Genomic DNA, 23,646 nt, shown 5'->3' with positions numbered 1-23,646 from the left:
CCCGAAGCAAAAAGGTGCCTTTTTTAGCGGGTCCCATAACCCGAAACGTAAATACCGCTAACCAGGAGGTAGGCGGCAGATTGAAATTCTTCTTCCCCAGATGGGAACAAATTACATCCAGCCAGTGGATTCTGGACATTGTACAATACGGCCTAAAATTGGAATTTGATCGAATCCCTTGGGATTCCTTTATAGTAACATCTCCAAAAGGTCAAGACCAACAAAGGGCTCTGGAATCAGAGATCCTATCTCTTCTGTCTAAAAAAGTCCTGATAGAAGTTCCCCGAGATCAAGAAGGGAAGGGGTTCTATTCCCCTTTATTCTTGATCAATAAGCCTGATGGTTCATTTAGAACCATCATAAACCTCAAGAGGTTAAATGCCTTCCTGCGTAATCATACCTTCAAAATGGAATCTATTAGTTCAACCATAAAACTCTTGTTTCCTAGGTGTGTCATGGCCGGAATAGACTTAAAGGATGCTTATTATCATCTTCCCATACATCCGGAACATCAAAAGTATCTAAGGGTAGCAGTCATCCTGGGAGGACAGGTTCGTCACTTTCAGTATGTTGCAATGCCATTTGGGCTTTCTATGGCTCCCCGCATCTTCACTAAAGTGATATTAGAAGTAATGGCTCATCTACGTCAACAAGATACCTTGATAATACCCTACCTAGATGACTTTCTAGTGGTGGGAAATTCCATGCTTCAGTGTAAAACTCGTCTATCTAATACGATCTCGTCCCTACAGGAGTTAGGTTGGATCATCAACTTCGAAAAATCCCGGCTGAATCCAGAAACCGTCCAGACATTTCTAGGAATCCAGCTAGACTCCGTAAGTCAGAGATGCTTCCTCCCCCAGGCAAAGAAACTGATTATACAATCAAGGGTATCAGACGCAATACGCAACCCCTACATGACACTAAGGAAGAGCATGTCCTTACTGGGGTCATTATCATCATGTATCCCTGCTGTACCATGGGCACAATTTCATACTCGTCAATTACAGTATGAGGTATTGTCGGCTCAGGATAAAGACGGACATCTAGAAAGCAAAATAACTCTTTCCAAAGATGTCTTAGAATCGCTATCCTGGTGGCTAGACATGGACCACCTCTCAGAGGGTGTGCCATGGATAATAGACCCGTCTAAAATAATTACCACTGACGCCAGCCCTATTGGGTGGGGAGCACATATGAAAAACAGTCTGGCCCAAGATACTTGGGACCAGGCAGAATTGTCATGTTCCTCCAATTGGAAGGAGTTAAAAGCGGTAGAGTATGCCTTAAATCACTTTCTTCCGCAGATTCAAGGAGCAGATGTAAGAATTTACTCGGACAATTCCACCACAGTGGCATATGTGAACCGTCAGGGTGGTACAAGATCAGGAAGTCTAATGACCATAGCTGCAGACATCTTTCAGCTGGCAGAGACTCATCTAACATCCCTAACAGCCCTGCATATCAGAGGTGTAGAAAACATCAGGGCAGACTATCTCAGTCGAAACGAGCTACGTCAAGGGGAATGGACCTTAAACAGATCCATATTCAGTATGATAACAGAGTCATGGGGGATACCACAAATCGACCTATTTGCCACAAGAGACAACCGGCAAGTAAAAAGGTTCGCTTCCCTGAACGTCATGGATCACCCAGATATGTTGGACTCTCTCCACCATCCTTGGAGATTCCAGCTGGCATATGCCTTTCCTCCAATGTCTCTGATTCCTCTAGTGATCAGAAAAATCAGGAGGGAACAAGCAAGAGTGATCCTCATTGCACCATTCTGGCCGAAAAGACCATGGTTCTCTTGTCTCCAGACCATGTGCCTATGCGATCCATGGATCCTCCCATCAGACAAGGAACTGCTGTTCCAAGGCCCCTTTTTCCACCCGCAAGTGAAAGGTCTTCACTTGACGGCGTGGAATTTGAGAGGCAACTACTAAGATCAAGAGGGTTCTCAGCAGAACTAGTTAACACCCTCTTATTGAGCAGAAAAAGATCTACCACCCTAATATATAGTAGGGTATGGAATAAATTTTTAGACTTTCACACGGTACCGTTCACTAAGCAAGTTCCAATCACACCTATTTTAGAGTTCTTGCAGAAAGGCCGAGAGTTAGGATTATCTGTAAATACCTTGAGAGTTCAGGTCTCGGCATTAGGAGCCCTATATGGATGCAATATAGCAGCTAATAGGTGGATCTCCAGATTCATAAAATCTTGTGAACGTAGTAAACCGGTCCATATTCCCCGTCTACCTCCGTGGGATTTAAATCTAGTGCTAGAGGCCTTAACCAGCTCCCCATTTGAGCCATTAGATTCAATACCTTTAAAAGTCCTGACATATAAAGTAGCCCTCTTGGTAGCCCTAACCTCAGCTAGACGGGTTAGCGACATCCAGGCCCTATCAGTAGACCCACCCTTCTTACTGATATTCCAGGATCGGATAGTCCTAAAACCAGACCCCTCATACCTCCCTAAGGTAGCGTCCACCTACCACAGGTCCCAAGAGATATTTCTCCCTTCCTTTTTTGATTCACCTGTAACTCCAGAACAGCATAAATTCCACACCTTAGATGTCAGAAGAGCCATCCTGACCTATATAGAAAGGTGTCACACATGGAGGGAGAGTAGGGCTCTGTTTATCTCCTTTCAGGGCCACAAGAAAGGACATGGGGTCACGAGAGCTACCATATCTCGGTGGATCAGAGATGCTATCTGCTTGGCCTATACATCGAAAGGCGAGATTCCTCCAGTGGGTATTAAAGCGCACTCAACACGAGCCATGGCTTCCTCCTGGGCGGAACAAGCGGATGTCCCGATCCATCTAATATGTAAGGCCGCAACTTGGTCTACACCTTCTACCTTTTACAACCATTATAGACTTGATCTATCTGCATCTTCGGATCTGACCTTTGGTAGAGCTGTTCTAAATACAGTAATCCCACCCAAATAATGAATCTCTGAAAATCTCTCATGTGGGGTGCTGTCGTGGCGAAGGGTAAAAAGCCGGATTACTCACCGGTAATGCTCTTTTAATGAGTCCACGACAGCACCCATTTACTACCCTCCCTAAGTTATGCACAGCTCTTCCTTTTAAATTCACAAATAATGGTTGTATAGAGTTTAAGATATTTTGCTGAATAAGAATTAATACTAAAGCTTTTGCGGTTCCCTTTTTGTACTCTGTAAACTAAACTGAGGAGGAGAGGGGACCGCCTCCTTTTATTCTGTAGGTTTCCTGTTCCTATGGGGCGGATCCCTCTCATGTGGGGTGCTGTCGTGGACTCATTAAAAGAGCATTACCGGTGAGTAATCCGGCTTTTTTCTGCTGGACACAATTCTGCCTCCAGTTTCCTGTAGTGCTACTAAGCAATATGGATGCCAGGATGCCTGTTTTCCACCCTTACGAGAGGACCCGACTGGTGAACTGTTCTCAGAATTGTGTCCTATGTTTGTCAGGTTCAGTCGCTTTTCCCAACTTGGCTCCAAAGAAGCATAGAAAAGGAGAATGAAGGGTCGGCATCTCTTTCTGATCTTTTCCTGCGTCGTGATGAATTGGAGAAGTATTTGGTGGACTTGGAGAGGAAGATCCTCTCAGGAATCACTGCAGACAGAAATCTGTGGGCGTCTCAGGCACATGTGAACATAGACCGAGAACTGCAGGAAAGTGGACTGTCTGGAGTGTCCCGGGAGGTATGTGATCACTTTCTTTGTATTTTTTCCAGGATCTGTGTTCTTAGGTGTTTTCAAATAACATTCTGGTTTTCTTTGTAAGATATATAAAAGTGGATTGTGAAAGTATTCACCCCCGTGGCATTTTCCGTGTTTTGCTACCTCACAAGCTCAAATTTCAGTATTTTTTTTGTTTGAGGGTTTACACCCGTTCATGTAAAGAACATGCCTACAACTTTGAACATTTAGTTTTCTTTTTCTGTGTGAAGAAAAAAACAAATAGGTCAAAATAACTGAAAACTTTAGTGTTCATAACTATTCACTACCCTAAAGTCAGAGCTTTGTAGAGTCTCCTTTTGCTGCAATTACAGCTGCAAGTCATTTTGGATAAGTCTCTGAGATTTCCACATCTTGCCATTGAGATTTTTGCCCACTCCTTAAGGCAAAACTGCTCCAGATCCTTCAAATTAGATGGTTTCCTCTGGTGAACAGCAATCTTCAAGTCTGTCCACAGATTATCAGTTGGATGAAATGGGGTTGTCCACTACTAGGGCAACCCCTTCTTGAACTAAATGTTTGTCCCTGATAAAATAATAAAGCCTATACTCTCCTCCTGTACCTCATCACAGCCCTGGGACCGTGAGTGCCGGCATCACTGGAACGGAGCCGGCACGGGAGAGGAGTATGATGCTGCCACCACCATGTTTCACTGTGGGGATGGTGTTCTTGTGGTGATGAGCTGTGTTGGTTTGGCACCAGACATGGCTTTTACTTTAGTGGCTAAAAAGTTCAATCTTGCTCTCTTCTGACCACAGCACCGTCCTCCATGCATTTGAGGAGTCTCCCACATGTCTTTTGGCAAACTCAAAGTGAGCCTTACAATTTTTGTATGTAAGTAAAAACGTTTTTCTGCCCACTCTTCCATAAAGGCCATCTCTATGGAGTGTTAGGCGTATTGTGGACAGATACTCCAATCTCTTCTTCTGAACTCTTTAGCTCCTTCAGGGTTATCTTTGGCCTTTGTGCTTCCTCTCTGATTAATGTCCTCCTTGCTCGGGCTGAGAGTTTTGGTGGACAGCCCTCTCTTGGCAGGCTTGTTGTGGTATCATGTTCTTTCCATTTAATAATGGATTTGATGGTGCTCTGGGGCATTGGAGATTGGGATATATATATATTTTTTTATAACCCAACCCTGACATGTATTTCTCAACAACTGTGTCCCTGACTTGTTTGGAGATCTCCTTGATCTTCATGGTGTTTGGTTAGTGGTACCTCCTGTTAATGGTGTTGCAGCCTCTGTGGCTTTTCAGACAAGATAAAGTGTATATACTGACAGCCGTGTGACACTTAGATTGCACACAGGTGGACTTCCTTTCACTAAGCATGGGACTTATGACGGTAATAGCTTGCACCAGAATCTTTTAGGGACCTCATAGCAAAAGGGGTGAATACATATGCACATGCCAATTTTTTGTTATTTGATCATTAGTCACTATTTGAGCCCATCAATTTAATTTTTGCCTGTGTTTTTCTGACTTCACTTCACCAACGTGAACTATTTAGTGTTGATGCATTACACACAAGTCGGATTACAAAAATACTTAACCACAGGTTATAATGTAACAAAATAGGTAAAAAGGCCAAAGGGGTGAATACGTTTTCAAGACACTGTGTACGTGTAATATAATATGCGTGTAGATCTGATAAACACGTGTAGGCCTGTATACACCGTTACACTAATTTATTAATTATTTTGCTAATTACAAAATTAAATGACTTTTCCTAATAGATTTCACTAAAGCGATCTGTTGGCTCCATGCTGATGGATGTAAGGGCAACATACTGCAGCTCATTGTCCATACTTCTAGTGGCTGGGTACACATTTATATCCTGCAGCCAATGCTGTCCCAATTAGTGATGATGGAGAGTGCTCGTTACTCACTCAAGCATCTGTGTGCTCGGGATGCTCGTTACTTTGTGACTATTTTTTGCATGCTCAAGCTGGAGCTCGAGGTCTCGCATGTTTGGCGCTTTTTATACAGCCAATAAACATGCAAAGCTTGCCTGATGGTCACTGTAATGCTGTAGCCATCTTAGTTGTGACATTACTGGGATTGGCTGGCCGCATAGCGTCATCAGGTCTATAGAAGACACGTGACTCCATGCTCTGTAACTCGGAAACAGGGAGAGGTACTGGTGAATTAGGGAGAGAATTTTGGCTGCATACAGGCAGAGATTACACAACAGTTACATTTCTTTCAACTGCAACAACAGCAGAGGTCACAGTTCCTTGGACAACCAAGGAGTGGAGACTAAGGAGACCCACACCAGATGCATCAGAGGCAGGGGAACACTATAAAAGGTCTGGGACAGTTCTGTTAGACCCTCCCATCACCCAGGCCCTGAGGCGCGGGGTACTCTGACAAGGAGGGAAAGTTTTGGAAGATGCTGAAGGAGTACCATGCCAAGCGCACCAGCGTCCTCCATGGTTCCACACTGCTTTACAACTATTAGGTATCCAAGCTAGACATGTGGCATGAACTGACTCTCTATGCCTTGGAGGTCCTGGCCTGCTTTGCTGCTAGCGTTTTGTCAGCGTGGGTTTATAGTGCCACCATGGGTATTATAACCAATAAGCACATATACCTGTTGGCTAACAATGTAGATAGACCAAGGCTATTGTAAAGTTCACAATGGAAAAAAAACCCTTTTATAAAATCTAACTTTTAATGGAAAATTAAAAAAAAACAAAAAACAAAGGAGGGTGAGAAAAGTGCTAGTAAATACATAGGAGGGAGTTGGAGGGGGGAATTTATATGACCTCACGCTCCTAAACAAGACTAATTACTAGGATCAGCACCCCCAAAACTATAAAATACAGGATTCGTGCTATAGATGATCCCACAATTACCCCAAAGGGGATAGTACCTTTTTGGGGGAAAGAAAAATAGGGGGACTGTCTCCCTCAAAAACACCCCATTGACTTCTAGCATGAATAGACTGGTATGTGCATCATAGTTAAGAAAATAACTTGATGATGATTATTATTATTATTTGTATTATTATTTATTTATATAGCACCATTAATTCCATGGTGCTGTACATGAGAACGTACAGAGTTATAGATATCGTTAACACTAAACAAATTTACAATGACAGACTGGTACAGAGGGGAGAGGACCCTGTCCTTGCGGACTTGCATTCTATGGGATAATGGGGAAGGTGGTGAGGGGGCAGCTCGGGTGGTGGTGAGGGGGCAGCTCTGGTGGTGGTGAGGCGGCAACTCGGGTGGTGGTGAGGCGGCAGCTCGGGTGGTGGTGAGGCGGCAGCTCGGGTGGTGGGTGACAATGGCAGTGGCTCTAGTGGTGGTGAGGTGGCAGCTCTGGTGGTGGTGAGGCGGCAGCTCGGGTGGTGGGTGACATGGCAGTGGCTCTAGTGGTGGTGAGGTGGCAGCTCTGGTGGTGGTGAGGCGGCAGCTCGGGTGGTTGGTGAGGCGGCAGAATGGTTATTGCAGGCTGTAGGCTTTCCTGAAGAGATGGGTTTTCAGGTTCCATCTGAAGGAATAATCGGATGTGTTGAGGCGTGGCATTCCAGAGGATGGGGGATATTCGGGAGAAATCTTGGAGGCGGTTGTGTGAGGAACGAGTAAGTGTGGAGGAGAGTAGGAGGTCTTGGGAGGATCGAATATTATGTGAGGGAAGATATTGGGAGATTAGTTCAGAGATATTACTATACTATGCAACACTTTTGCATTTCATTCTTTTGTTTGACTATATCTTTTTGTATGCATGGGACTGTCTCTTATTGCGTGGGCTCTCTACATAATAGCTTACTTTATCCATTTTTTTGTATGTACACCTCACCGGTCACTATATCTGAGGTGGCATTAGAAGCTATCCCTTCCTTTGCATTTCATGCACTATATACTGATACATATGGATTTAACTGTATATATACATCTTTTCTCTATAAGTCTTCTGGTAAGGCCTGATAGGGACCTTAAGGAGAGTTGACACACAAGCGGGGCCCCATCTCTCAACATCTTAGGATGCCAACCTCCGCAAGTAGGAAGATCTTCATCAGGTTATAGGTTAGGGGTTTCTATCACCCCTCCTCACACAGTACCTTTGTGTGTGTGCTGCACCTATTTTGTTTGTGTGACACAGGTCTGTTTTTATTCCAATATTTTTTGTACAGTAGTGTACATTACCCCTCGGCTGTTACCTTTCAGCTTTGGAGCGTTTGCAAATTATTTCTATTTTTGCACATTCCTCATCTTTACTTTTGGCCCTCAGTTGAGGTGTTTTTTTTTGAGGGAGAACGTCCCCTCTTGTTCTTTCCCCAAAAAAGGTACTATCCCCTTTGGGGTAATTGAAGGATTGTCTATAGCGCTGAATCCTGAGTTTTATAGTTTTGGGGGCGCTGATCCTAGTAATTAGTCTTGTTTAGGAGCGTGAGGTCATATAATTTCCCCTTCCAACTCCCTCCTATTTATTTACTAGCACTTTATCACTTTTCTCACCCTCTTTTTTTTTTTTTTTTTTTTAAATTTTTCATTAAAAGTTTTATATTTTATATGAGGGTTTTTACGTATACTTGTCAGCTGAAAATGCTGACTCTTATAAAAAATGGACAAGGGCTGGATTGGGCCCGACTTCTGTACACCACCGGATGACATCAGCGGAACATAAACTCAAACTCAAATCCAGTGTTTTTTTGTTTTGCCTTTTTTTTTTCTGGTCTATTCCCATGCACCCTTTCCCACCCAAACATGGGTATTTGCTTCAGGATTTCGTATATTTTTTTTATGTCGTCCTCTACCTCTATATCAACAGAGGGATCATGCTACCCTCGCTTTAAATTTACGTCAGTGAGTAAACAACTTTAATAATCTTCATAGCAAGGAAAAAAAGGGGAGAAAGCTATATATATCTCAAAAAAATAAAGGGAACACTAAAATCCCACATTCCAGATATCACTGAATGAAATATTCGAGTTGTAAATCTTTATTCATTATATAGTGGAATGTGTTGAAAACAATAAAACCTAAAAATTATCAATGTCAATCACAACTAATATCCCACGGAGGTCTGGAGTTGGAATGATGCTCAAAATCAAAGTGGAAAATGAAGTTACAGGCTGATCCGAATTCAGTGGAAATGCCTCAAGACAAGGAAATGATGTTCAGTTGTGTGTGTGTTGCCTCCATGTGCCTGTATGACCTCCCTCCAACGCCTGGGTATGCTCCTGATGAGGCGGCGGATGGTCTGCTGAGGGATCTCCTTCCAGACCTGGACTAAAGCATCTGCCAACTCCTGGACAGTCTGTGGTACAACGTGATGTTGGTGGATGGTGCGAAACATGATGTCCCAGATGTGTTCAATCTGTTTCGGGTCTGGGGAATGGGCGGGCCAGTCCATAGCTTCAATGCCTTCATCTTGCAGGAACTGCTGACACACTTCAGCCACATGAGGTCTGCCATTGTCCTGCATTAGGAGGAACCCAGGGCCAACTGCACCAGCATATGGTCTCGCAAAAGGGGTCTGAGGATCTCATCTCGGCACCTACTGGCAGTCAGGCTACCTCTGGCGAGCACATGGAGGGCTGTGCAACCCTCCAAAGAAATGCCACCCCACACCATTATGGACCCACTGCCAAACCGGTCATGCTGAAGGATGTTGCAGGCAGGAAATCGCTCTTCACGGCATCTCCAGACTCTCACCTCTGTCACATGTGCTCAGTGTGAACCTGCTTTCATCTGTGAAGAGCACAGGGCGCCAGTGGCGAATTTGCCAATCTTGGTCTTTTGTGTCAAATGCCAAGTGTCCTGCAGGGTGTTGGGCTGTGAGCACAACCCCCATCGGTGGACGTCGGGCACTCAGACCATCCTCATGGAGTCGGTTTCTAACCATTTGTGCAGACACATGCACATTTGTGGCCTGCTGGAGGTCATTTTTGCAGGGCTCTGGCAGTGCTCCTCCTGTTCCTCCTTGCACAAAGGCTGAGGTAGTGGTCCTGCTGCTGGGTTGTTGCCCTCCTACGGCCCCCTCCACGTCTCCTGGTGTACTGGCCTGTCTCCTGGTAGTGCCTCCAGCCTCTGGACACTACGCTGACAGACAGCACGGCTTCTTGCCACAGCTCGCATTGATGTGCCATCCTGGATGAGCTGCACTACATGAGCCACTTTTGTGGGTTGTAGAGTCCGTCTCATGCTACCACGAGTGTGAAAGCACAACCAACATTCAAAAGTGAGTTAAACATCAGCTAGAAAGCATTGGTACTGAGATGTGGTCTGTGGTCCCCACCTGCAGATCCACTCCTTTATTGAGTGTGTCTTGATAATTGCCAATAATTTCCATCTGTTGTCTATTCCATTTGCACAACAGCGCGTGAAATTGATTGTTAAACAGTGTTGCTTCCTAATTGGACAGTTTGATTTCACAGAAGTCTGATTTACTTGGAGTTATATTCTGTTGTTTAAGTATTCCCTTTATTTTTTTGAGCAGTGTAGATTGCAGACCGTAATTGGTTTACTACTCATAGATGCTTCTAGAACTACATATCTCCTCCCCCACCACCGATCGAAAGATTCATTGGTCACTTGCAATGGGCGATTTGAAGATAGCAGAATAACCACACCTCCTTTCTTTACATCATTAAAAGCCAAGAAAGATGTAGGGTAGGAATTAAGAGCGAACTTAAATGTGCCAGTTTTATTGTAGTGAGTCTACTGTAAAAAGACTATATCGGCCTTTTGGGATTTTAATTCCTGAAGGGTGAGCCTCCTCTTTCTAGGGGAATTGAGGCCCCTAACATTAAGTGACACTATATAAGTCATGTTGATGAAATGTGTTACTCCCTTTACTCACTGGTGCAGAGGACCCCAGGCTTGTCTCCCTTCTGAAACTCCTGGGTCGGAAATGGCTCCCATCATCTCCTGTCCAGAAAGCCGTGCCAGAGTAGAGGTAAAGGGAGGGAACTAAAGGAAAAGGGGAAGACATGGACATAATGAAAAAAGAGAAAAAAAAGTACAAACCATAATGAATTATGAACCATAATTCCCAGGAAAAATTTCCTGGTTTGGGGTTATTCCAGTTGAACAAGCTGATAACACTGGGAGTATAGAACACGTAACCCCAAAAACCTTAGCAAGGGGGTGGAGCCCGAAATCTAGCCTGCTCTAAGGTGGGAGGAAACTTTGGGGATAGAAAAAAACCAGGGCCCCTCCAGGGAAATAACGCTCATACATTGCGGATATGTCCACAAATGACTGAGCCAATTTTTACAATTCTGACCACTTTGAGGTTATAACTCTGGAACTCTTTAACGGATCCCGCTGATTCTGAGATTGTTTTTTCGTGACATGTTGTACTCCATGCTAGTGGTAACATTTCTTCAATATTACTTGTGATTATTTATGAAAAAAACGGAAATATGGTGATAATTTTTAAAATTTAGCAATTTTCAAACTTTGAATTTTTATGCCCTTAAATCAGACATATGTCACACAAAATAGTTAGTTAATAACATTTCCCACATGTCTACTTTACATCGGCACAATTTTGGAAACAACATTTTTTTTTTTAGGAAGTTATAAGGGTTAAAAGTTGACCAGCAGTTTCTCATTTTTACAACAAAATTTACAAAACCATTTTTTTAGGGACCATCTCTCATTTAAAGGGAACCTGTCACCCCCAAAATCGAAGATGAGCTAAGCCCACCAGCATCAGGGGCTTATCTACAGCATTCTGTAATGCTGTAGATAAGCCCCCGATGTATCCTGAAAGATGAGAAAGAGGTTATAATTATACTCACCCAGGGGCGGTTCCGCTGCGGTACGGTCCGATGGGCGTCGCGGTACGGTCCGGGGCCTTCCATCTTCTTACAATGACAATGACGTCCTCTTCTTGTCTTCGCTGCGGCCCAGACGCAGGCGTACTTTGTCTGCCCTGTTGAGGGCAGAGTAAAGTACTGCAGTGCGCAGGCGCCAGAAAAGGTCAGCGTGAAGACAAGAAGAGGACGTCATCCTTTGAAGATAGAAGGCCCCGGACCGCGATGCCCACCGCAGCGGGACCGCCCCTGGGTGATTATAATCTAACCTCTTTTTCTCATCTTTCAGGATACATCGGGGCGGGGCTTATCTACAGCATTACAGAATGCTGTAGATAAGCCTCTGATGCTGGTGGGCTTAGCTCATCTTCGATTTTGGGGGTGACAGGTTCCCTTTAAAGTCACTTTGGAGGGGTGTACATGACAGAAAATACCCTAACTTGACACCATTCTAAAAACTACACCCCTCAGGGTGCTCAAAACCACATTCAGGAAGTTTATTAACCCTTTACGTGCTTCACAGGAACTGAAACAATGTGAAAGGAAAAAATGAACATTTTACTTTTTTTGCAAACATTTTACTTCAGAACCAATTTTTTTTATTTTCACAAGTGTAAAAACAGAAAAAGAACCACAAAATTTGTTGTGCAATTTGTGACACCATTTTGGAAACTAGACCCTCTAAGGAACTTGTCTAGATGTGTGGGTGAGCACTTTGAACCCCCAAGTGCTTCACAGAAGTTTATAACGTAGAACCGTGAAAATAACAAAATCTTATTTTTTACGCCAAAATGATATTGTCGCCCACAAATTCTTATTTTTACAATTGTAACAGGAGAAATTAGACCACGAAAGTTGTTGTGCGATTTGTCCTGAGTACGCCGATACCCCATATGTGGGGGTAAACCACTGCTTGGGCGCACAGCAGAGCTTGGAAGAGAAGGAGTTCCGTTTGACTTTTTCAATGCAGAATTGGCTGGAATTGAGATCGGACGCCATGTCGCGTTTGGAGAGCCCCTGATGTGCCTAAACAGTGGAAACCCCCCACAAGTGACCCCATTTTGGAAACTAGACCCATTAAGGAACTTATCTAGATGTGTGGTGAGCACTTTGAACCCATAAGTGCATCACAGAAATTTATAACACAGAGCCGTGAAAATAAAAAATCCTTTTTTTTCCTCAAAAATTATTTTTTAGCCCGCAATTTTTTATTTCTTTATCGCCTCTCATTGGGGGACACAGGAACCATGGGTGTATGCTGCTGCCACTAGGAGGCTGACACTATGCAAATAAAAAGTTAGCTCCTCCTCTGCAGTGTACACCCCACCGACTGGCATTGAACTCTTCAGTTTAGCTTAGTGTCAGTAGGAGGTGGACACGGGTCTTTCATTAGACCCTTATCTACCTCAATGTGCGTCGTTTTCTTGCAGGTTTCCTCGGAGGGATACAGGGTGAACAGTCACACCTGTATTCCCACAAGCGGACTATGAGTACGGTGTGTACTGCCACCCCGTATCCTCATTGATCCCTCACCAGGACCAAGATCCTGGCACACCAGCGTGCTCAGAAGTCCGGTCCTGGCTCCGTCCCCCACCCACTCGCCCACCAGAGCCTGTCGGTTGGAGGAGACGAGGACGTCCATCAGCCCTGGACGTTTCACCCCTTTTTTTAAGGTTAGTACGGCGTGGGATGTTTTTAGGTGAGTATGTCCCCTATCCCATCTCAGATCCTTGTTAGGGGGGGGGATTCTTGTTAAGGGTTCCCAGACGGTGACCCTCTCTTACCCGGTCATCGCCTGTATCCTTGCGGCGCGGTCTATATTTTATCGGTGAGGTGGCCGATTTAACATCCTGGAGTTCCAGCATTTTTCCCTATTCTGCGGTTTTTTTTTTTTTGTTTTTTTTTTCCCTGGGCACAGTCCTCAGCGCAGCAGCCCTGCAGTCTATAGCGCTGCTTATCGCTGCAGCGCATTGCTCCGGCGCCGCAGGAGGTGGACTGCGGCGCCCTTCAGTGGCGCAGCCTAGCAGGCTGCGGCGCCTGTGCCGCCAGCCTCCCGTCGCGGCGCATCGCTCTGGCGCTCTATACCGGCGCCGCGGCTCGTTTCCCGGCCGCCGGTTCCTAATTTAGGCCCCGGCTTCGGCCGGGGCCTACTTCCGGTCTTCGGATCTGTCACTTCCGCTTCTGCGGGCGGGCTTTTTCCCGCCCGACATACTAGGACCTGCCCACCGGCGCCTCTGCGTCTAGCTCCGCCCCCTTCCTCGTGGGACACTCGTCTGGTGTTAGCATTGCTTCACACCACAGCAGCAGCCCTTGCAGTGCCTCCCGCAGCGCGCCACGCTCCTTCGCCCGCATCTTCTGTGAGCTCAGCACAGGGGATTTCTCCACCAAGGACAAGTGGGACATCTTCCAGGACCGGGTCCGTGAGTAGCTGCACTGCAGTCTGACACCCCCCTCTGCCCACTGTCCCCTAACCAACTGGCATCTTCAGGGTCCCTCAAAATGTCTTCCTCTAAAGGGGGCCGCTCTCGCCCCCCTACTTCTTCTTCATCTACTGCCTTAGTCACGTACTTTGCATGTTCGTCCTGTAACAGCAAACTTCCCTCAGGTCAGTCCTCCCCGTTGTGTCAGTCCTGCAGCAACCCGATTGTTCCCACCGCCCAGGATCCCCCGGCTGTTCCGCCCGAGAGTGATCCCCCCATCCCAGGCTGGGCCTCCACTCTGTCTCAATCGGTGGCCGATTTAACTCGGGTGTCTCAAACCCTGGTGTCCGCGCTGGATCGGTTTCCCCTGCAGACCCCTGCAGTGGCCAGCGGGTCGCAGGAACCGCCGCCCGAGCCCTCCTTGATTAGCCACAAAAGGTCCAGACAGGAACGTCGGTCTGAGTCCTCTTCGCGTTCCATCTCGCCGCACGGCCCTCCCCCGCGGTTGGTGTCGCACCGTTCCTCCTCCCCTGAGTCAGGCGAGGCTTTATCTGATGCGCCCTCAGACGAATTTTCGGAGCTGGATCCTAGGCAAATCGCCACCATGAGTGAGTCGGTCCAGAACCTCATTCGGGCTATAAACCAAACCTGTGGCATCAAGGATCCCTCTACGGAACCCGCAGATCAGGCGGTTTCGTTTAGACGGGCCAAACCACCTTCAAAATTTTTTGCTCCTCATCCTGAATTCGAGGAAATCCTGGCCAGAGAGAGAGAGAATCCGACCAGACGTTTTCAGAGGGGAAAACGTCTGGGGGTGTTATATCCTTTTTCACCAGATCTTACCGCCAATTGGACGGTCTCTCCCTCGGTGGATCCCCCTGTTTCCAGGCTGTCCGCCAACACGGTGCTTCCACTGTCCGGCGGAGCGTCTCTGAAGGATTCTAACGACAGAGTTATAGAATCTTTTGCGAAATCTGTCTTTGAAGCGGCTTCAGCAGCGCTATGCCCAGCCTTTGCTTCCACTTGGGCTTCAAAATCCATCTCAATATGGGCCAAGGATCTACGGCGAGGTATCCTGGACGGGGCTCCTCCCGCGCAATTAGCGGAACTTGCCAACCAGATTTCCCACGCTGGTGAATACCTGGTTTCCGCCTCCCTGGATGTCGCCTCTTGTGCTGCTCAGGCTTCCAGCAATGCCGTTGCCATCCGCCGGACCGTTTGGCTCAAGGCCTGGCAGGCGGACTTGTCCTCCAAAAAGTCCCTCACTAGTCTGCCCTTCCAGGGCTCTCGTCTCTTTGGTTCCCAGCTGGACCAGATCATTAAGGATGCCACTGGGGGCACAAGTTCCCTTCTCCCCCAGGCTAAACCTCGTCGCCCTCCTCCTAGACGGCAGTTTCGCTCGTTTCGGCCTTTTCGTCGCTTCGCTGCATCAAACTCCCTTTCCCAGCAGCAACAGAGGCCACAGGCACGTCAAGAGAAGAAGGCGGTGTCCTTCAGGCCCACTCCGTCCTGGCGTCCTCGCTATTCCCAGGGTAGATCGTCCAGGCCCAGGACTGGAAGATCCACTTCCGCATGACTCTCGGCAAGACTCCAGCCCAACTCCCAGGTTGGGGGGCCGTCTTCTCCGTTTCAGGGACGTCTGGATTTCCGCAGTAGAGGATGCATGGGTCAGGGAAGTTGTATCCTCGGGATACAAGATAGAGTTCGCCTCCCGACCCAGGGATCGTTTCTTCCAATCTCGTCCTCCAAAAGATCCAGCTTTGGTTCCGGGCTTCTTCGCAGCCATCGCTTCTCTGCTAAAATCCGGGGTGATTGTTCCCGTTCCAGAAAGGGAACGGTACACGGGTTTCTACTCGAACCTCTTTGTGGTACCGAAAAAAGACGGCAAGGTTCGTCCCATTCTGGACCTCAAATTGCTGAACAGGAGGGTTCGCCTGAAACACTTCAGGATGGAATCCCTTCGTTCAGTAATTGCTTCCATGGAGGCTCAGGAATTTCTATGCTCTATAGATATCCAGGACGCCTACCTACATGTTCCAATATTTCCCGGTCATCACCGTTTCCTGCGCTTTGCAGTGCAACAAGATCATTTTCAGTTCGTCGCCCTGCCGTTCGGTCTCGCAACCGCGCCAAGGGTGTTCACGAAAATCATGGCGGCGCTGATGGCCGTTTTGAGAGTCAGAGGCTTGGTCCTGTTTCCATACCTCGACGACATCCTCATCAAGGCTCCGTCCTTTGCTCAGGCCCACGAAAGCTTGTCCATTGTTCTCGACGCCTTATCCCGTTTCGGATGGCTGGTCAACCGGAAGAAGTCCTGCCTTATTCCTTCTCAGCGCATCATCTTTTTGGGCATGCTTTTCGACACTCGTCAGTCCAGAGTCTTCCTTCCCAAGGAGAAGAGATCCACCCTTTGTCGGGACATACTCTTGCTCCAGGGACCTCGGCCTCCCTCACTCCGATCGGCCATGAAGGTTCTGGGGAGGATGGTAGCTACCTTGGAAGCGATTCCCTTCGCCCAATTCCATTCTCGACCCCTTCAGCAAGCCATTCTGTCTCAGTGGGACAGATCGGTCTTCTCCCTGGATCGGCCGATCAGACTCTCCTTTCGGGTCAAGCGGTCTCTCAACTGGTGGCTGACGTCTCCTCTCATCTCCCAGGGCAGGTCCTTCCTTCCGGTTCACTGGCAGGTGGTGACAACGGATGCCAGCCTGATCGGCTGGGGTGCGGTTTTTCGCCACCTGACGGTTCAGGGCCGTTGGTCGCCGCAGGAGTCTGCGCTGCCGATCAACGTCCTCGAAATTCGGGCCATCTTTCTGTCCCTCCGCCATTGGGAAAGGATCCTCAGGGGCCTTCCAGTCCGGATCCAGACGGACAACGCCACGGCTGTGGCATATGTCAACCATCAGGGGGGGACTCGGAGCTCCTTGGCCCTTGCCGAGGTATCCAAGATCCTCCTTTGGGCAGAGGCAACGGTTCCGGTGATATCCGCGGTGCATATCCCCGGCGTAGAAAACTGGGCCGCCGACTTCCTCAGCCGCGAGGGTCTCGCGGCAGGGGAATGGTCCCTGCATCCGGAGGTCTTCCATCAGATTTGCCTTCGATGGGGAACTCCGGATGTGGATCTCACGGCGTCTCGAATCAACAGGAAGGTTCCGCAATTCGTCTCCAGGTCACGCGATCCTCTCGCAGTGGGCGTCGATGCCCTGGCCATTCCTTGGTCACAGTTCAAGCTGCCCTACCTGTTCCCACCCCTTCCATTACTTCCCAAACTGTTGAAGAAGATCAAAGCGGAAGGGGTGCCGGTCATCCTGATCGCCCCGGATTGGCCCAGGAGAGCTTGGTTCGCGGAGCTCGTCAACCTTCTCGCGGACGCTCCCTGGCACCTTCCAGACAGGCCCGATCTGCTGTCCCAGGGTCCGATCTGCCACCCGAATTCTCGGTCGCTCAGTTTAACGGCGTGGCTGTTGAGACCGCGGTTCTAAGAGCGTCCGGCCTTTCAGACCGTGTGATTCACACCATGATTCAGGCTCGGAAGCCTTCGTCTTCCAGGATCTACTACCGCACCTGGAAGGCCTACTTCCGTTGGTGCGAGTCCAACCGCGTGCCGCCTATGGTTTTTTCCCTGCCTTCTCTTTTGGCCTTCCTTCAGGCAGGACTGGATTCGGGCCTGGCTCTTAGTTCCCTGAAGGGTCAGGTCTCTGCGCTTTCCATCCTCTTTCAGAAGACCTTGGCCTCTCGGCCACAGGTTAAGACCTTCTTTCAGGGGGTAGCCCACGCGGTCCCGCCGTTCAGGGCCCCTGTGGAGGCTTGGGACTTAAACCTGGTACTGGACGTTTTGAAGGTTTCTCCCTTTGAACCTCTTAGGGAGATTCCTCTATCAGTTTTATCTTGGAAGGTGGCCTTTCTTGTGGCCATCACGTCCATTCGCCGCGTTTCCGAGCTGGCGGCACTGTCTTGCCGCCCTCCGTTTTTGGTCATTCACCAGGACAAGGTGGTCTTTCGACCTCCACCTTCTTTTCTTCCTAAGGTGGTTTCCACCTTCCACCTCAACGAGGACATCGTTCTACCTTCCTTTTGTCCAGCTCCGACTCATCCTCTGGAGCGATCGTTGAACAAGCTAGACCTAGTCAGGGCAGTGAGGATTTATCTGGATAGAACATCCTCTTTCCGGAAGACGGATTCTTTTTTCGTCATTCCTAATGGCACGCGCAGAGGCCAGCCGGCTTCTAAAGCGACTATTGCTCGCTGGATCAGAACGGCAATTTTGGAGGCTTACCGGGTCAAGAACAGAGTGCCCCCTCCTGGGATTAAGGCTCACTCTACCCGGGCAGTCGGCGCCTCCTGGGCGGTGCACCACAGGGCTTCCGCCCTACAGCTTTGCAAAGCGGCAACTTGGTCTTCCATCCACACGTTCGCCAAATTTTACAAGGTCCATACCTACGCATCGGCGGACGCCAGCCTAGGCAGAAGGATCCTGCAGGCGGCAGTGGTGAGTCCTCTGACCTGATGGAAGTCTGTTCTCCCGCCCTTGGGACTGCTTTGGGACGTCCCATGGTTCCTGTGTCCCCCAATGAGAGGCGATAAAGAAAACAGGATTTTTGGTTGCTTACCGTAAAATCTGTTTCTTGAAGCCTCCATTGGGGGACACAGCACCCTCCCAATGTTTTCTGTTATCTGTTCTATGACTGTTCTCACGTTACAGTTCTCAAGTTTGTGGTTATGGTTTTTCAACCTTGTTTCTTATCTCCTACTGCTTTCTCACTAACTGAAGAGTTCAATGCCAGTCGGTGGGGTGTACACTGCAGAGGAGGAGCTAACTTTTTATTTGCATAGTGTCAGCCTCCTAGTGGCAGCAGCATACACCCATGGTTCCTGTGTCCCCCAATGGAGGCTTCAAGAAACAGATTTTACGGTAAGCAACCAAAAATCCTGTTTTTCTCAAGGGTAACAGGAGAACTTGGACCCCAAAATTTGTTGTCCAGATTGTCCTGAGTACGCTGATACCCCATATGTGGGGGGGGGGGGGGGGAACCACTGTTTGGGCACACATCGGGGATCGGAAGGGAAGTAGTGACGTTTTAAAATGCAGACTTTGATGAAATGGTCTGCGGGCGTCATGTTGCATTTGCAGAGCTCCTGATGTACCTAAACAGTAGAAACCCCCCACAAGTGACCCCATTTTGGAAACTAGACCCCCCAAAGAGCTTATCTAGATGTGTGGTGAGCACTAATAATCCCCAACTGCTTCACAGAAGTTAATAATGTAGAGCCATGAAAATAAAAAATAATTTTTTCCACAAAAATGATTTTTCACCCCCAAATTTTTACTTTCACAAGGGTAACAGGAGAAATTGGACCTCAAAATTTGTTGTGCAATTTGTCCTGAGTACGCTGATATCCTATATGTGGGGGTAAACCACTGTTTGGGCGCATAGCAGAGCTCGGAAGGGAAGGAGCGCCATTTGACTTTCCAATGCAAAATTGACTGGAATTGAGATGGGACGCCATGTCGCGTTTGGAGAGCCCCTGATGTGCCTAAGCATTGAAACCCCCCACAAGTGACACCATTTTGGAAAGTAGACCCCCTAAGGAACTTATCTAGATGTGTGGTGAGCACTTTGAACCCCCAAGTGCTTCATAGAAATTTATAATGCAGAGTCGTGAAAATAAAAAATATTTTTTTTCCCACAAAAATGATTATTTTTAGCCCCCAATTTTTTATTTTCCCAAGGGTAACAGGAGAAATTGGACCCCAAAAGCTGTTGTCCAAATTTTCCTGAGTACGCTGATACCCCGTGTGTTGGGGGGGGGACCACTGTTTGGGAACACATCGGGGCTCGGAAGGGAAGTAGTGACGTTTTAAAATGCAGACTTTGATGGAATGGTCTGCGGCTGTGATGTTGCATTTCCAGAGCCCCTGATGTACCTAAACAGTAGAAACCCCCCCACAAGTGACCCCATTTTGGAAACTAGACCACCCAAGGAACTTATCTAGATATGTGGTGAGAATTTTGAACGCCCAAGTGCTTCACAGAAGTTAGACGCAGAGCTGTGAAAATAAAAAAAATCATTTTTTCCCACAAAAATGATTTTTTAGCCCCCATTTTTTTTTTATTTTTGCAAGGGTAACAGGAGAAATTGGAGCCCAAAAGTTGTTGTCCAATTAGTCCTGAGTACGTTGAAGCCCCATATGTGGGGATAAACCACTGTTTGGGCGCACGGCAGAGCTCAGAAGGGAGGGAGCACCATTTGACTTTTTGAGCGCAAAATTGCCTGTCGCGTTTGGAGACCCCCTGATGTACCTAAACAGTGGAAACCCCCCAATTCTAACTCCAACCCTAATCCCAACCCGATCCTTAATCCTAATTACAACCATAACCCTAATCACAACCCTAACCCCAAAACACCCCTAACCCTAATTCCAACCCTAACCATAACCCTAATCAAAACCCTAAGCCCAACACACTCCTAATCTCAACCCTAACCTCAAACCTAACCCTAATCCCAATACGCCCCTAATCCCAACCCTAGCCCTAATGCCAACCCTTACCCTAATGCCAACCTTCGCCCTAATCCAAACCCTAATCCCAAACCTAACCCTAATCTCAACTTTAGCCCCAACCCTAACTTTAGCCCTAGCCCCAACCCTAACCCTAACTTTAGCCCCAACCCTATCCCAAACTTTAGCCCTAACCCTAGCCCCAACCCTAACCCTAACTTTAGACCAACTCAGTTTAGCCCATCTGTAACCCTAATTGGAAAACGGAAATACATACATTTTTTTTATTATTATTATTTTTTCCTAACAAAGGGGGGGGGGGGGTTTATTTACTATTTTTTTTATTTTGATCACTGTGATAGGATCTATCACAGTGACCAGGATCTATCACAGTGACCAAAATTAAACAGGAAGAAGAATCTTCCTTTGCCGGCCAGAGGACCACGGTGGGTGGCCAGGAAGGGACGCAGGAGGACCCAGGGACACCGGTATGTATGACACTGTCCCCGATCCCCTATTTCTCTGTCTTCTGATGTGCGATCACATCAGAGGACAGAGAATGACAGACACATCGCTTTTTTTTTGCGGTCGCTGGTAAAAGCCTGATTACCGGCGATCGCAAAACAGGGGTTGGTAAAAACCAACCCCAATCATGTTCTTTAGGGTCTCGCCTACCCCCAGCAGCCGAGACCCCAAAGATCTGCCGGAAGAAGATGGCGGCGCCCATAGGGAACCACGAGGAGCACCGGGGGACACGGGTAAGTATCGGGGGGTGATCGGGGACCCCTTTTCTCTGTCCTCTGATGTGTGATCACATCAGAGGACAGAGAAATTAAATGGCAAATCGCGTGGTTTTTTTTTCCGGTAGCCGGTAAACGGTTAATTACTGGCGATCGCAACCTAGGGGTGGTAAAAACCGACCCGAATCATGTTCTCTCGGGTCTCGGCTACCCCTGGCAACTGAGACCCCAGAGAAAATCCTTTACGCTTTTTCCACAGCGCCGTTAATTAACGGCGCTGTGGTTTAAGTACCCTTAACTACTGCCGTTAAAAGGTGTATCGGCGGTCATCAAGGGGTTAAGCAGCATTGTAAGTAACATTATAAAAGTGTGCCTGCACCGGCCAGTACTTATGGCGAGTAATAGATGGGCACAGTAACCACCTACCCACAAGATAGAAGATACAAAACATAGGTATAAAAGAATGTTTAAAGAATGTTTCAACAAGGATTAGTAGAGGACAGTCCCCTTGTATCATCTTTATCACTCGGCTTTCTCCGATCTCTTCCACAGGGGTGTCCCAGTCCTCAATCTTGGGAAACTTTAGCCCCAGGGCATCACAGAAAGCTAGTAAATCCTCGAGATTGAAATGTTGCAGAATTCCTTCCCGGCGAGCTGTTGGGGGAAAGGGGAAACCCCATCTATACGGGATACGGAGATCTTTCAGAATGTTTTAATAGGGGTGTGAGGGATCATCTTTTCTGCAAAGTGAGGCGAGACAGATCTGGAAACAACTGGACTGCTGTTCCCGAGTACAGTATCTCTTTCTGTGACTTGGCCATTGTCATGATCTTTTATTTGATTTCAGAATTGTGAAGACAACAGATAATGTCACGTTTGTATGGTGGCGATCCTTTAGGTTGTAGAGCATGGTGGGCTCTGTAAAATTTAATATGCGTGGAAGGTGGGTCACTGAGGACGGAATTAAAGATCTCTTGGAGAATTAATTTAGGATTTTCCTGGTCCTTTGCTTAAAATTTGTTAAAAAGTATTTATGTTGTCTGCATTAACATATTTTAGAGGCCTACCTCTAACATTCTTTGATATATATGTATACCCCCCATGGGTAAATGGTTTTCAGCTCATGCACTTATTGCATGCGCATTACCAGTCTAGGATTCCCACTCCTTAATAATGGGGGGAAAATGGGTTTTGTGAGGCCCTTCACTATGTCTCTTCAAAGGGGAATTGGAGTGCCTCCTTCTAATTTTTGGCATCCCTTGCACTCTCACAGTGGCACTTTGGTCGCTACGACGGCACGATCCGTGACGTTCCAGCGATATACATACTATCTCGCTGTGTCTGATGCGCTACTGCGATCAGGAACCCCGCTGAGAATCGTACGTCGTAGCAGATCGTTTGAAACTTTATTTCGTCGCTGGATCACCCGCTGGCATCGCTGGATCGGTGTGTGTGACACCGATCCAGCGATGTGTTCGCTTGTAACCAGGGTAAACATCGGGTTACTAAGCGCAGGGCCGCGCTTCGTAACCCGATGTTTACCCTGGTTACCATTGTAAATGTAAAAAAAAAAAAAACACTACATACTCACCTTCTGATGTCTGTCACGTCCCTCGCCGTCAGCTTCCCGCACTGACTGTGAGCGCCGGCCGTAAAGTAAAAGCAGAGCACAGCGGTGACGTCACCGCTGTGCTGTGCTTTACGGCCGGCACTGACACAGTCAGTGCGGGAAGCTGACGGCGAGGGACGTGACAGTCACCGGAATGTGAGTATGTAGTGTTTTTGTTTTTTTTACATTTACAATGGTAACCAGGGTAAACATCGGGTTACTAAGCGCGGCCCTGCGCTTAGTAACCCGATGTTTACCCTGGTTACCTGGGGACTTCGGCATCGTTGGTCGCTGGAGAGCTGTCTGTGTGACAGCTCTCCAGCGACCACACAACGACTTACCAACGATCACGGCCAGGTCGTATCGCTGGTCGTGATCGTTGGTAAATCGTTTAGTGTAACGGTACCCTTAGTGCTTACCCTTTGCGAGTGTAGGAGACTCACTCTTTAGTAATGGGAAACATACTTTTCTGAGGCTCCAACTTCTAGTTGAGGGAATATTTCTGGAAACCCAAAGAGCCGATGGTTTCTATTAGTAATATATGATATGAGGCAGGAAAAGAACCCCAAAACATCTTTGAACCTCCACCATATTTGACTGTGTTCTTTTAAGTGTATCCCTCATTACATTTAAAATAAACAGTAGAATTATGCGCTTTACCATAAAGCTCTATCTTGGTCTCATCTGTGCACAAGATGCCTGCTGGCCCTTTAAAAATAGTGAGAGCTGCCTGCTGGCCCTCCAAGTATCAAACTGTACAGTATTAATATGAAAAAGAAAATTTGCCCACCTCAGATGGATAAATTATACTGCAGTAGCAGTATACGGCTATGCAAAGCTCTCTAAAACCTTTGAGTGGCCCTCTACAAA

At 47.5% G+C, this 23,646-nt stretch overlaps 1 protein-coding gene across 1 annotated transcript in view; it reads left to right on the top strand.

Annotated features, from left to right (window-relative positions):
• SUN2 (Sad1 and UNC84 domain containing 2) overlaps positions 1–23,646 on the top strand; it is an 85,847-nt gene that overhangs the window by 51,511 nt on the left and 10,690 nt on the right. Inside the window, exon 14 of the mRNA XM_077275946.1 lies at positions 3,466–3,699. Within this exon, the coding sequence (XP_077132061.1) occupies positions 3,466–3,699 (234 nt within the window). The remainder of the gene's footprint in view (positions 1–3,465; positions 3,700–23,646) is intronic.

Source organism: Ranitomeya variabilis, chromosome 8, assembly GCF_051348905.1.
Source record: "Ranitomeya variabilis isolate aRanVar5 chromosome 8, aRanVar5.hap1, whole genome shotgun sequence".
NCBI classification, from domain to species: Eukaryota; Metazoa; Chordata; class Amphibia; order Anura; family Dendrobatidae; genus Ranitomeya; species Ranitomeya variabilis.
The sequence above is the reverse complement of the archived record's forward strand: the minus strand, read 5'-3'. Positions and strand labels throughout refer to the sequence as shown.